Source organism: Triticum urartu, chromosome 1 (genome assembly GCF_003073215.2).
Source record: "Triticum urartu cultivar G1812 chromosome 1, Tu2.1, whole genome shotgun sequence".
In the NCBI taxonomy this organism is placed as follows: Eukaryota; Viridiplantae; Streptophyta; class Magnoliopsida; order Poales; family Poaceae; genus Triticum; species Triticum urartu.
Window position 1 is genome coordinate 261,948,566 of NC_053022.1, and position 12,606 is coordinate 261,961,171.

General features: G+C 43.5%; 2 protein-coding genes across 2 annotated transcripts; both read left to right on the forward strand.

Moving 5' to 3' along the window:
• The first annotated feature begins 371 nt into the window (after positions 1–371).
• On the forward strand, positions 372–1,183 carry LOC125506766 (kiwellin-1-like). Its single transcript, XM_048671486.1, has one exon. The coding sequence runs from the start codon at positions 392–394 to the stop codon at positions 962–964; it is 573 nt and encodes a 190-aa protein (XP_048527443.1). The 5' UTR covers positions 372–391; the 3' UTR covers positions 965–1,183.
• An 8,271-nt stretch (positions 1,184–9,454) lies between these two features.
• LOC125506777 (putative ripening-related protein 6) lies at positions 9,455–10,308 on the forward strand. Its single transcript, XM_048671490.1, has one exon. It carries the CDS (start codon positions 9,501–9,503, stop codon positions 10,020–10,022), a length of 522 nt encoding a protein of 173 aa, XP_048527447.1. The 5' UTR covers positions 9,455–9,500; the 3' UTR covers positions 10,023–10,308.
• The last annotated feature ends 2,298 nt before the right edge of the window (positions 10,309–12,606 follow it).

The window sequence follows — 12,606 nt, forward strand, 5'->3', positions numbered from 1 at the left end:
GATGTACCGGCTCAGTCTTTCAAAAGAGCTCATAGGGATAAGATATTCGTGCGTGTGTTCATAGATATGACCATACGTTGTTGTGTATGTATGAGCATCGGCATCTGTGCTGTGTTAAAAAATGTCATACCAATCTTTTTTAATTCTTAAAAAAAGAACGGAATTTGAGTACACAAATGGATAATGTAGCGCTCCTTCCTGACTGCAAATGTGTACATGCACATGGACAGACTGAAAGTTCAGCTAGCAGGGAGACGATTGAACAGTCAACTTACCCTTCAAAACCCTCAAGTTGCTTACCCCGCCGTCTCTAGCCCGTGGCTATATAAGTTTGCGCCCACACACAGCACAGCCGCACAGCAGCACAGCACTAGGACAAAGTGAACCAAGCATGGCTACTCGTCCCGCGTCCTACGCGCTCCTCCTCGTGCTCACGACCCTTCCCCTAGCCCTCGCCACCAGCTTCCCACACCGCGCTCTACTCCAGACATGCCAGCCGAGCGGCACCATCGCCGGCGAGTCCGGCAGCTGCAGCACGGAGAACGACTCCGAGTGCTGCGAAGACGGGCAGCGCTACAGAACGTTCGCGTGCTCCCCGCGCGTCACGGGAAGGACCCGCGCCTCGCTCACGCTCAACAGCTTCGCCGACGGCGGGGACGGCGGAGGGAGGTCCGAGTGCGACGAGAAGTTCCACCCAGACTCCCAGATGGTCGTGGCGCTGTCGACCGGGTGGTTCTCCGGCGGGGGGCGGTGCGGGAAGCGCATCGTGATCCGGGCCGCCAACGGGAGGACCGCCACGGCCACGGTGGTGGACGAGTGCGACTCGAAGCATGGCTGCGACGAGGAGCACAACTTCGAGCCCCCGTGCGCGAACAACATCGTCGACGGGTCGCCGGCCGTGTGGAAGGTGCTCGGGCTCGACACGGACGACGGGGTGGTGCCGGTCACGTGGTCAGACGCGTGACCTAGGTACACGAGCTGCCAAACGCGACACACGCACTCGGATCCGTCATCCGTGCTATATCATTGTCGTCCGTGCATTTCATCACGTATTAGTATGTCAGAAGAATAACTAAGCATGCCCATGCATGCATGCAACTGTGTAAATCCTTGCCGATCAATATATGTAATGTTCTCGCTGTTCACGGTTATTACAAACGTCAGTTCATTCAGTTTTCGGCCACCAATACTGTAATTCGATAGTTTCGCTTATCGTCTTCATTTCAGCCCAAGGAACCAAATTAAATTAAAAATCACTCAAATCCAACCAAGATTTCACAAATTTCGCGAACATAATACTGATTCTGTTCGTGTCTGAGTCTCGCCCAAATCTAGGAGCCACTTTTATGCTCTCTCTAGCTACATCCAGAGACGGAGCCAGCAGGGGCCGGGATGGGGCATGGCTCCCTCCATGCTGTAAAAAGGTCTCAAACTAGCCCCAAATAGTATGTGGATTTAATGAATTTTTTTTCTTGAATATACACGAGTGTGCATATCATTCATTAAAGAAGAGAGGGGAAAGAGCCCCGAATCCACAAGTTCACAGTTACATGATTATTTACATTCGGACTTCGCCCGAGACCACCCCAAACTTACAAAGGACTACTCGGTGTGGATTTAATGAATTTGCTCGCTAAATTCCTAACTCCATCCGTGGCTGCCCCAAATAGTGTGAGTTCTTTCATGTACTGTAGCAAAATTTATACTCTCTTCGTTCCATAATGTAGTCCGTATAGAATTTTTTAAAAATCAAACTTTAGAAATTTTCATCAAGTTTATATGGAAAATTATTTATATCTACAATACAAAAAATATAAAATAAGAAACTACATCTTATGATTAATTTAAGGGTTTATGTTTGGCATTTTAAATGTAAATATTTTTCTCCGCAAACTTGATCAAAATTTATGAGGCTTGACTTTTCCAAAAATCTATATATTCTACATTATCGGACGGAGTAAGTATTGTTGAGTATTGTAGCAAGTATGTGACCTATGGCTTGCCTAGGCCTACCCTGGTGGCTAAGTAAATAGTTAGTGCATAAAAATAATATAAAATGGCACCGCAACGTGGCTACATCATAAATATTTCAACATCCATTTTTTTACAAATACTTGCAACCTTATTCAAGCACAATAACCAATACATGTACATTGCTTTGGATCAAAGACTTCAAAAAATTACAAAGCAAGTTCTAAACTAAGAGTTACAACAAATATACCTTCTACGTGCTAATATTTTTTGGAAAACAAAATTCTCCCAAGGCTTCAACAAAGACACTGCAATTAGACCGGAACAACAGTACACAGCCACTCGTACAAATACACGAGCTTGATTACCAATAAAGTTTTAAGATAGACCATTGATTCGTCCATCCAAAAGATAGGAAACCATGAGCGATGAACAAACTTAAGATGATCCTCTAGAAGTGTAGGTTTTTGACCAACAAGATCTTTACCATAACACAAGATTTTTACCATAATGCCAAACCCTAAGCCCCAAGGGCTATAGTCATAGTGATCCTCCTATTCAATTACTTCAACCATTTTCCAAGCACCTCATACCACTTCCAAGGCATATGATAGTTTTACTATGTATGGAGAATTTCTTTTTGTTCAAGTGTCCCTTTTCATCGGTCTCGGAGATAGATTATTTATTTATTTATGGAGTAAAATACCGAAGTCGTGGTAAAAGGAAATACTCTAGTTTCAAACAAAACCGAATAAAAAAAAGCACCAAGGCACACATTGACAAAAGCTTGACAGATCCAAGAATCGGGTCTGCAAGGACACAAATCTTACTCAACAAAATCAGTTTTGCAAGGAAACATAACTCTGGGTCTGTGGCGTGCTCAGTAAAGCATCATCACAATAGGGGAAGAACCAGATGAGTTTTAGTTTCAATGACATGGCGCCCATCGCCAAAAGGTTGTTGTTGTTGAGGATAAATGTACTTATGTTGAAAGATGTACGGGTATCTGAGGTGCCCTCCATACCTCACATTGCCAAGTGGTGGCTGGAGGCGAGGGAACCGAGCAGATTTTGACGATGGCTGTTTTTCTTCGGTCTCATGTAAACCCTAAGCTTAGAGCAGCCCCAAACAGACTTGTCTAGTTTGAAACCCTAAATGTCCGCAGACAATGCCCAATCACCCCTCATTTGTTCGCCTCCACCACCCCCCCCCCCCTCCCCCCTCATATGTAAACCTTCAAATTCATGCAAAGTCATGCACGTCCATCATATAACATCAATCCTTGCCAAAGCCTTGAACGTTGACAAGCGATACAATGGTTATGGGGCAAGAACGTGCATTGTTTGGTTTGCCAGTTCGTCGACAACAACTAGGCATGCCCATTGTCGGAATTTCCCGACATTGTCCGCTCCCGTTGTAGTTGCGGCGAGGTGTACACTGTGTTCCCAACGCTGTCAGCCATTAGGTATGCCCACCTATTGGAAGGCCAGAATAGAGAGGTTGGGCCAAGCGCGAAGCAAGAAAAAAAGGTTGCCGGTGTCAACACAAATAAGTAGCATTAATGTATCCCCTCGAAAACAAAGTAGCAATAATATATGACTAAAAATCCATGGGGATGTGACCTTTTATCTAAGATGTCCACAATATTTTTTTTGTAAGCTCACTTAAATAATAAATTATAGTTACCAATGTATCGTAACAAAATAAGCTCTGGTTACAAGCGGCTACCTTTATTTTTCTTGACATATTATCATGTGGATGCTACTCGAGGCCTAATCCGTGTGATTACCCACCCAGATCTTCAAGAAATTATAAGAAAAATCAACACATCAAACAAACCCTAATATAATAGGAGGATGCAAATTTAAGATATTAAATCTATTGGTCTTCATACCAATTAAATGAATAAATAAACTTTAATACCACTTACAGATCGGTTCTACAGATGGAAGCATCAATTTTTTATGGAGGAGAGGAGTGAGGAATTTTGGCAGCGGTTCAGGCGATGAAGCGAACAGAGGGCGACAAAATGTTTTTGGAGGAAGATGATCGAGCTACCCATGGGATTCTGCTACTACTTTTTGGGCTTGCACAAAGTAGTGGGAAGGGTTTACACTGAACATGGGGCTGTGGACTCAGGGCATTTTTTTTGGCTGGGGTCCTTCTTCCTTCTTGGCCTATATATATGTGTGTGTGTGTGTGTGTGTGTGTGTGTGTGTGTGTGTGTGTGTGTGTGTGTACAAGGGCTTGGGCCAAGGTTATCGGGCCAATTGCCCTCGGTCCAACCCTGTAGATCCTCCTATGAGCTAGGAAGACGACTTGTTCCTTCTCACGGTCACAGTAGACAGTGTGGAGGCGACCGCCAGATCGGACTTGCCCTAGTCCATGTCACCGGCCTTCTCCACGGCTTCTCGTACGCGCTACCGGGCACACTGATCACTTCAGGCCACGTTCTCTGCCTTGCAAGAGTCGACGGTCGGGACCCCACGACGGCCTCCGCTGAGACATTGTCCATGGTGGTGGTGGGAAATGGGATACTCTGCGTCGACATCTAGGACGATGGCGCAGACGGGGAGCATGGGTGGAGCAGGGCAATGGCTCAGACACGTGAAAGGGTGGACGCATGTTGGAGGAGGGCGGTTGATTTGGTGGACATGGTTAGTTTGGAGTGGATTGTGGTAGGTCTGACCTGTCGGATCCGACGTGCCAGAGGCTCCCGACGGCGTCCAGGCGACCCCAAATCTGCCTCACAGATGGTGTAGCTTTGAGCTTTGGAAGGTCCAGTTAGTTGGCGATTTTGTGACCGGGTTGTCTGCTCGGATGTTTAGGGATTTTTGAGGTATCTGATTGTATACATCCTTAGGTTATGTGTGTCTCACTGTAGAGCGACAGACATTAGTGATATTTCAGCACCCACTAAAGAGAGCTCCTATTTGACGCCAACGAAGCGAGCATGAGAACCTATTACTGTCCGGAACACATTAAAATTTTGAGAACAATTTTTGGAAACATGCGCATTTTGAATTCGAAACATATTTTAAAAACATGTTCATTTAAAAAACAAGCATGTTTTTCAAAAATTAAACATTTTTTGAAAACGTGAACATTTATTGGGAAAATGAACATTTATTAAAAAGTATGAACCATTAGAGATGATGCATCAATGAAGTAACCCTTAATTATCATAATCATAACCTGCAGGGGAGGCTATATGGTGCTCGCATGCGTGGAACGAAGTCTATCTAAAATAGAACGTGTACTATACCCGGCTCCGTCCAGCATAATCGTCAAGAGCGGCTCAAGTATCCAGACTATACTATGCCAATGCATAGGTTGCATTACAAACATACCAATGAGAATCCGGACTCCCTGAGAATGCCTTAGTCCTCTGTCAATTCCACTGGTTACTAAAGGTGTTGTTTTCTTATTACTTTTATGTTATTTACTTTTATTTTATTTTTTGCTCTGCACCAAAACAACGATTTATCTCTGCCTCACTTTGTCCGGAGTCTACAATTACTTGTAGGTACAAATCCATAATTCACTACAGGAGGCAACACCTAATTTATGTGCTCCCTATGGGATTGATACTCTTACTTCAAAAATGGTACAACTAAATCATGTGCACTTGCAAGACATCATTAGAGAAGGAGGGAGATACATATTGTCACTAAATACGTCCTCAACCCACCATCACAAAAGGTAGTAAATCTCTCAATTCCAAATGGGAAAATGCGGAGTGACCGGTCTTACACAACATCAAAAGGAATAATTAATTCGGCACATCAAAAGAGAATATCAGATCTTTTATAGGAATCCAGTTCTAATCATGCAAGGGTTCATCCATATCACATAAAACTAGTACAACTACTCAAACATGAAAGGGGTAAACATAAAAGGGACAGACACTATACAAGTCAACGCTAAGTTGGGGAAGGAGAAGAACATGGCGGCGTCAGCGGAGATGCCACTGGCCCGAAGGCCGATGTAGAATTGGCGAAGCCTATTCTTCCTTCTTCTTGATAGGCCCTTCTTCTATGGTGGAGTTGATCTTGGAGCAGCACAGGAGATGATGGAGATGGCGTTCGCTCATAGCCGATGGCTAGGGTTGGAGGTGTATATACATGAGACCTCCTTGTGCCTCCTCCATGGATGTAGCTTCTCTCCTTTATTCCAAGGGCTCTAGATGAGTCTAATCCTCTCCCAATACCTCACTTGTTTTCCAAGGAAGTCTTGAGAACAAAAGGGGATGGAATCCACAAAGAATCATGAGGATTGGAGTTGTTTCCGCAGCTCCTGACACCTGGTACAAGCGGCGGTACGACCATGCAAGGTCGTACTACACACCACCTTCTTCTCTGGACCGCGCACATGGAGTTTTGTATTTTGATCGCCATTTTCTCATAAGAACTCTGATTTTTTACGTTCCCTGGCTTGTTTGATTATGATGAATGACTCTGATACACCTTTGGTATTGGATCTTCAATTTGGGCTTGTTGGGAAATCTTTTTTTTGCAAAACCCATAAACAACCTTTATCTGGTGCTGGTATATTCGTTGTATTTGATCCCAACATTTTACCTTTCATCTTGCTAGGTCCATGGATGGTCATAAACACCTATAGACGTACCAAAACAAAGAAAACTAATAAAAAATAAAACTATGCAATGCTCACAGTAAAAAGAGTGCGCGCAAGCTGGAAATCATGCGTAATTGGCATGCAATTGGCTCAATGGGACATGATATATGGACTTATTAAGCAACAAATGAGCTTTAAAATAGGTGTAAAATAGAGCCATCAATAATTATGAGCGGAATCAGGGGAGGGATGAGCTAAAAAAGGATATGAAGAAGTTGGAGTATGCAATTGTTGACCTACTAACATTGGGCAGACTTCATAGGGGCAAGCTGAAGAAAATCTGGGGTTTGTGCTAAGGCTGATGTCATTCAGCTGAGTGGCTGAGAGTTAGTTGGATCATGACATTTTACCCTATCTATATCCATGTTGATATCTACCTTAAGACTATGTTTATGAGATTATGCTATCTACTATGTTGCTGAGACTGATCCTATCCTGAACTATATGATTGTGGACTGATGTTATGTAATATGTTACCTATGATGTGATCACACTATGCTATCTACATATATTTGTGCTATGCTCTCATGAAACTGTGATACAAGAGAGTTTGAAAGTTTGTGTTATATATTTTTGAGGTATTTGTTTACACTTTGATGAAACTGTGGTGCTAGTTTCTATTATATATTTGTGATGCTAGAGCACGAAAGTGATGTTATATGATGTGATGACCCTAGATTCATATTCCTCGTCGTTGATGACTCGATGACCCTACAACCACTTTTACCCTAGATTCATCGTCATCGACGACTCGATGACCCTAGAATCTTGTTTACCCTAGATTCATCATCATTGATGACTTGATGACCCTACAATCACTTTTAATCTAGATTCATCATCGTCGACGACTTGATGACCCTACAATCGCTTATAGCCTAGATTCATCGCCGTCGAAACTCAGTGAACCTAGAACGTTTACCCTAGATTCATCATTGTCAATGACTCGATGACCCTAGAATCACTTTTACCCTAGATTCATCGTTGTTGACGACTCAATGACCCTAGATTTTACCCTAAGTTCATCATCGTCAACGAGTCGATGACCATAGAATCACTTTGACATTAGATCCATCATCATCGACGACTAGATGATCCTAGAATCAATTTGACCCTAGATTCATCGTTGTTGACGACTTGATGATCTTAGAATCATGTTTACCCTAGATTCATAATAGTCGATGACTTGCTGATCTTAGAATCACTTTTACCCTAAATTCATTATCGACGATGACTCAATGACCCTAGATTCATAATCGTCAACGACTCGATGACCCTAGAATAACTTGTCCTTAGAGTCATCGCTCCACAACTCGACGACCCTAGAATCACTTTTACCATAGATCCATCATCATCAACGACAACGGGACGGGTGAGAGAGAGAGAGATAGATAGAGAGAGAGAGAGCGGGGGAGGAGAGGAGGGAAGGAGGAGGCGGTGTAGGGCTCACCGACGCAACATCCGACGGAAGGCGATGGCGGGGCATCGGTGGGGATCCAAGCGACATGAGGCAGCTCCGGGAGGAGCGGGAGGTTGGCTCTGGCACGAGCTCCATGGACGCGTTGTTGCATGCTGCGCCACGCCGCACCGCGCGACACTACGCTCACAATGGTAGACAGGGACGTTGTCGCCGACCAGTTCACTGCCACCACAATCTCCCACATCCCCAGTTCTCCCTGCTGCTATGGCTCCACCTCATCCTTGCCGTCATGGCCATCACCATCGAGCATCCCGTCATCTCCCTCTCTCACTCTGGACATGGATGATGAGAGTGAACGAGATAAGAGAGGGGATAAGGGGAATAGCGAGCGTGTTGAATGAGGAGCTCATTCGCTAAGAGCATCTCCAACAGACGCCCAAAAGAGCTCCGCGCACTAAAAAATTGTTTTTTTGAGGCGCCGAACAGCTCCAGCAGATGCTGTAGCGCTAAAAAGTTTTGGCGCGCGCTGAAAAACGCTATCGCGTGCATCATATTTTGGGCTCCGGATTGCATGCGCTTCACAATTTGCACTGTCTGTTTTTTGGACACGCGTCTTTGGGCGTCTGCTAAAGCAATATTGATACGTATTAAAAATACTAAAGTGACGCGCTATAACTTTTATTAGGCGTGAGATTTTTGTGTGGCCGTTGGAGATGCTTTAAGTGGTGACTGCTCGAACGATTTCGAGAAGATGACCGGGCACCAGAGTTCCGCCCTGATCCGGGCAGCAAGATCGAACGGTTAAAACAGCGTTTGCTTCTCGCAACAACAAAATAACTGCGTTTGCTGGAAAAACTTTTCTGGGAAACGTCAGCCAAGTTATCATCTCGGTTTTTCCTTTTTGCGGGGAAAGTTATCATCTCCGTTAACCGCTATTAAACAACAGTTACGCATTGGACTCACCAACGAGATACGATACACCTACTCTTATCCAGTCATATCGTAGTACATCACGATTAATCCGCTTGGGTCTTGGAATTTCCTTTGCCGGGAGATGTAAAATTTGGTACGATCTCTCTGCCAAGAGCGACCTGCTGCGTTCTGTCCTCGGTTATTCCCGCTGTAACATTAGCGACACCACGTAATCCAAACGAACTCATCTCTACAATTCAGTTGTCTTTTAACGCAGCCATTTCGGGTCTGTATCGAGCACACCGAGAGAGTATCATACTCAGTAAAATTCCTTGTACTCATCTGAAAAAAAGGAGGCTCTTGCCCGGAAGGTCAGGAACCACACAAATGCTGCCAGCACACGTGTGACAAAGTACGGTGCATCCCGTGCTTAGCCTGCAGCTGGTTCTCGTACGTGCGCCTATATATACTCTTGGAAGCAGCGTGATCAGAACCAAGTACGCACGCCAAGTCAAGTGCAAAGCTAGGCTAGCAAATACTTGAGCAGGCAGGAGGTTTAGCAATGGCAAACACCAAGCTTGTAGTCGTGGGCGTGGCCATCCTTGTAATCCTGCTGCAGGTGTCGACGTGCGCGGTGGCCCGGCACCACGCCAAGCCGGACCCGTGCGCCAGCGAGGACGACTCCGTGCCGGGCATGCTGCACAAGCACAAGAAGCCCCACTGCACCTCGCCGGGCCGCAGCGGCGGCGGCGGCGGCGGCACCCCAGGCGTGATGACGGTGAACGGCTTCCAGAAGGGCCAGGACGGCGGCGGGCCGTCGGAGTGCGACGGCAAGTACCACAGCAACGGCGACATGATCGTGGCGCTGTCGACGCGCTGGTACGCGGGCGGACGCCGGTGCGGCAAGATGATCCGCATCACCAGCAAGCACAACGGGCGCACCGTGCAGGCCAAGGTGGTGGACGAGTGCGACTCCAACCACGGCTGCAAGACCAACATCGTGGACACCTCCGAGGCCGTGTGGAAGGCGCTCGGGCTCGACAGCAACCTCGGCGAGGTGCCGGTGACATGGTCCGACGCCTGAGGCCATATCCGCCGGCCATGGGTTCCAGGTTGCTCGAAGCCAGTCACGTACGGTGTGCGTGGAAAAGGTCTCTAGCTGCTTCCTGGACCTGGGTACGTACGTATGTATACGTTTGAAGTGCGAGTGTCGTTGTCAATCTCGATGGGTAGTGCGAGCTTGTCGAGTAGTTACTTCGTTGCAGAATAAAACTACTACCTCTGTGGATGGTAGTGCGGGTTTATCTTGCATTACTAATATCCACGCGTGTGTACGTGTCGGTGTCAGTCTAAGTTTACTATCGCTGTTTTCTATTGTGGGAATATATGATATAATCATACTATGCTGTAATTGTACTAGGAGTATAATCATACTACTCTCGTATTAGGAATAAAACTTTTGCTTTGATGTACCCCTCTAAGGGGGTGTTTGGTTCAGGGGCTTTTTAGTCCCAGAGATTAGAAAAAATCCTTAAAAAATCCCTAAAAACCAAACAGGAGGGATTTTTTCTACAGGGACTGAAAAAGACTCTACTAGAGAGTCTTTTTTGATTAGTCCCTATGACTAGAAAAAGTTCCAGGACTTCTGAATCAAACACCCCCTAAACACATTGACGGCTGAAATCTCTATATACCGTCTCATAATAAAGGATAGAATGGTCATTTCACCCGTGCCGATACGCAGCCTGCGCATGAATCGAACTCAAGGCCTCTTGGTCTAAGGTGGACCACACTAACCAATTAGGACATCCTAATGCGTGTGCGTCTTTACTTCTTTTTTCTTCTACTTCACTTCACGACTGGGCCAGCCCATTGTTGAATCGGTTCTTTTATCACTACTAGCAAACATGCCCGTGCGTTGTAATGGAAGAAAAAAATACCTCTCATACATACTCTCGAGACATCGATAAATCTCTTGAAATCTTGCATGACGCCAGATGAAAACAACATGATACCTAGTTGTAGGTATCTCTTTACGCATTTGTTGTTGTTCCTCCTCGGTGATGTGCAATAAATATTTTCATTACGATGAAAATAGCAAAGTACACTCTATTAATTAATGATTGCATATGCATAAGAGCATTATTTTTGTCTTGCTGATATATGTGTTTGTATTTGTAATCCAAGTGAAGTCTTAATTTGGTTGCAAACATATTAGAAACTTCATCGAAAACAATCAATTTGTAAGGACGTGCATACCAAATGTTTAAGGTTGCATATCAACATTGATATTCTAAAAATTCATTATGAAAACAATTTAAAACAATATGAAAAATCAAAGTTAAGGCATTGGTTTACGTACAGCTTGTATCAACAACATTGTAATATATCCCGCAAAAAAAGCAACACTGTAATATATACACGTTTAATATTTCTCAATTTCTCGGTCAACACTTTTCAAAACATATTTAGTTTTGATGTCTACATATCTATACACATGTTACATTTTTTATATACATCAGGCACATTTTTATATACAAGCTTGACATTGTCCAAATACATGATTTGAAAACTTATATTTTTATGTCTACTTTGTTAACACATTGTATTTGTATACAATTTTCTTATACGTAAAAAAACCGATGCACATTTAATTTTTTTAAATGCATGACAAAATAATTTCAAAAAAAGATGAAAATTATATTATTATTTTTCCATACGCACTGTATATTTTTTGTATATGATGGAAACTGTTTTTCTATACAAGGTTGACATTTTTAAATGCATGATTAACATTTTTTCAAAGTTTGCATATAAATGATTCTTATAATTGAAAGATTCAGAGTATATCAAAATAAAGCAAAATAAAAAAACGAATGTAAAAAAGTGAAAAAAAAATAAGTGTTGAAGGCCGCGCTGGGCCGACCCAATCAGTCAGCTGGCGAGACGGTGTGCCCAATATCCTATACCCACCTCTCCTAAGAGAGAAAAGGAGGAGAAATAAGGGACTAATGTGAGATTGAACTGGGTCTCCAGGGTGGAAGAGCAAGCCTCCAACCAGTTGGGGTGGCCAGGCACTTGTCATACATGGGGATCGCTGCGTGTTGAATCAAAAGCAACGGCCAACTTATAAAGAGAAAAAGAATCATTTTCCCACTTACCCATGGCATAGGGGGGTAATTCATACGAACTCTAGGGGCAATTCCACGAACGACGGCCGGAAGCAATCCTACCTTTATTATTAGGTAAAGATATATTTTTCGTTTGTCTATTAGTTTTCTTTCTTTTCTAAGAAAATGCTCACCCTTATTATATTTTTTTCAATTTTTTTTAAAAAAGTTCCTTTTTAAAATGTTGTTCATAAAGTACAAATATTCACATTTAAAAAAAAGTTCAGATATGTCAAAAAATTGTTCGTGCCTTTTAAAATACCTCAGAATGTAATAACACAAATATATTTTAAAAAGAGCGGAGAAAATTTTGAACACGAACATTTTTTGAAATACACTGAAATTTGAAATTTCAAGCAAAAATAAAAAAATACGAAAAAAACTGAAACAATTTATTCTGAATTTCCACGAGTATTTTTTGTTTTTATAGTAAAAATTTGAATACAGGATTATTTCTTAAATTCCAAATAGATTTTGAAAGCACAAACATTATTTGAA

What these genes read in the sequence shown, in the direction of transcription:
- LOC125506777 (XM_048671490.1), top strand. Translation starts at nt 9,501, where the DNA reads ATGGCAAACACCAAGCTTGTAGTCGTGGGCGTGGCCATCCTTGTAATC.
- LOC125506766 (XM_048671486.1), top strand. Translation starts at nt 392, where the DNA reads ATGGCTACTCGTCCCGCGTCCTACGCGCTCCTCCTCGTGCTCACGACC.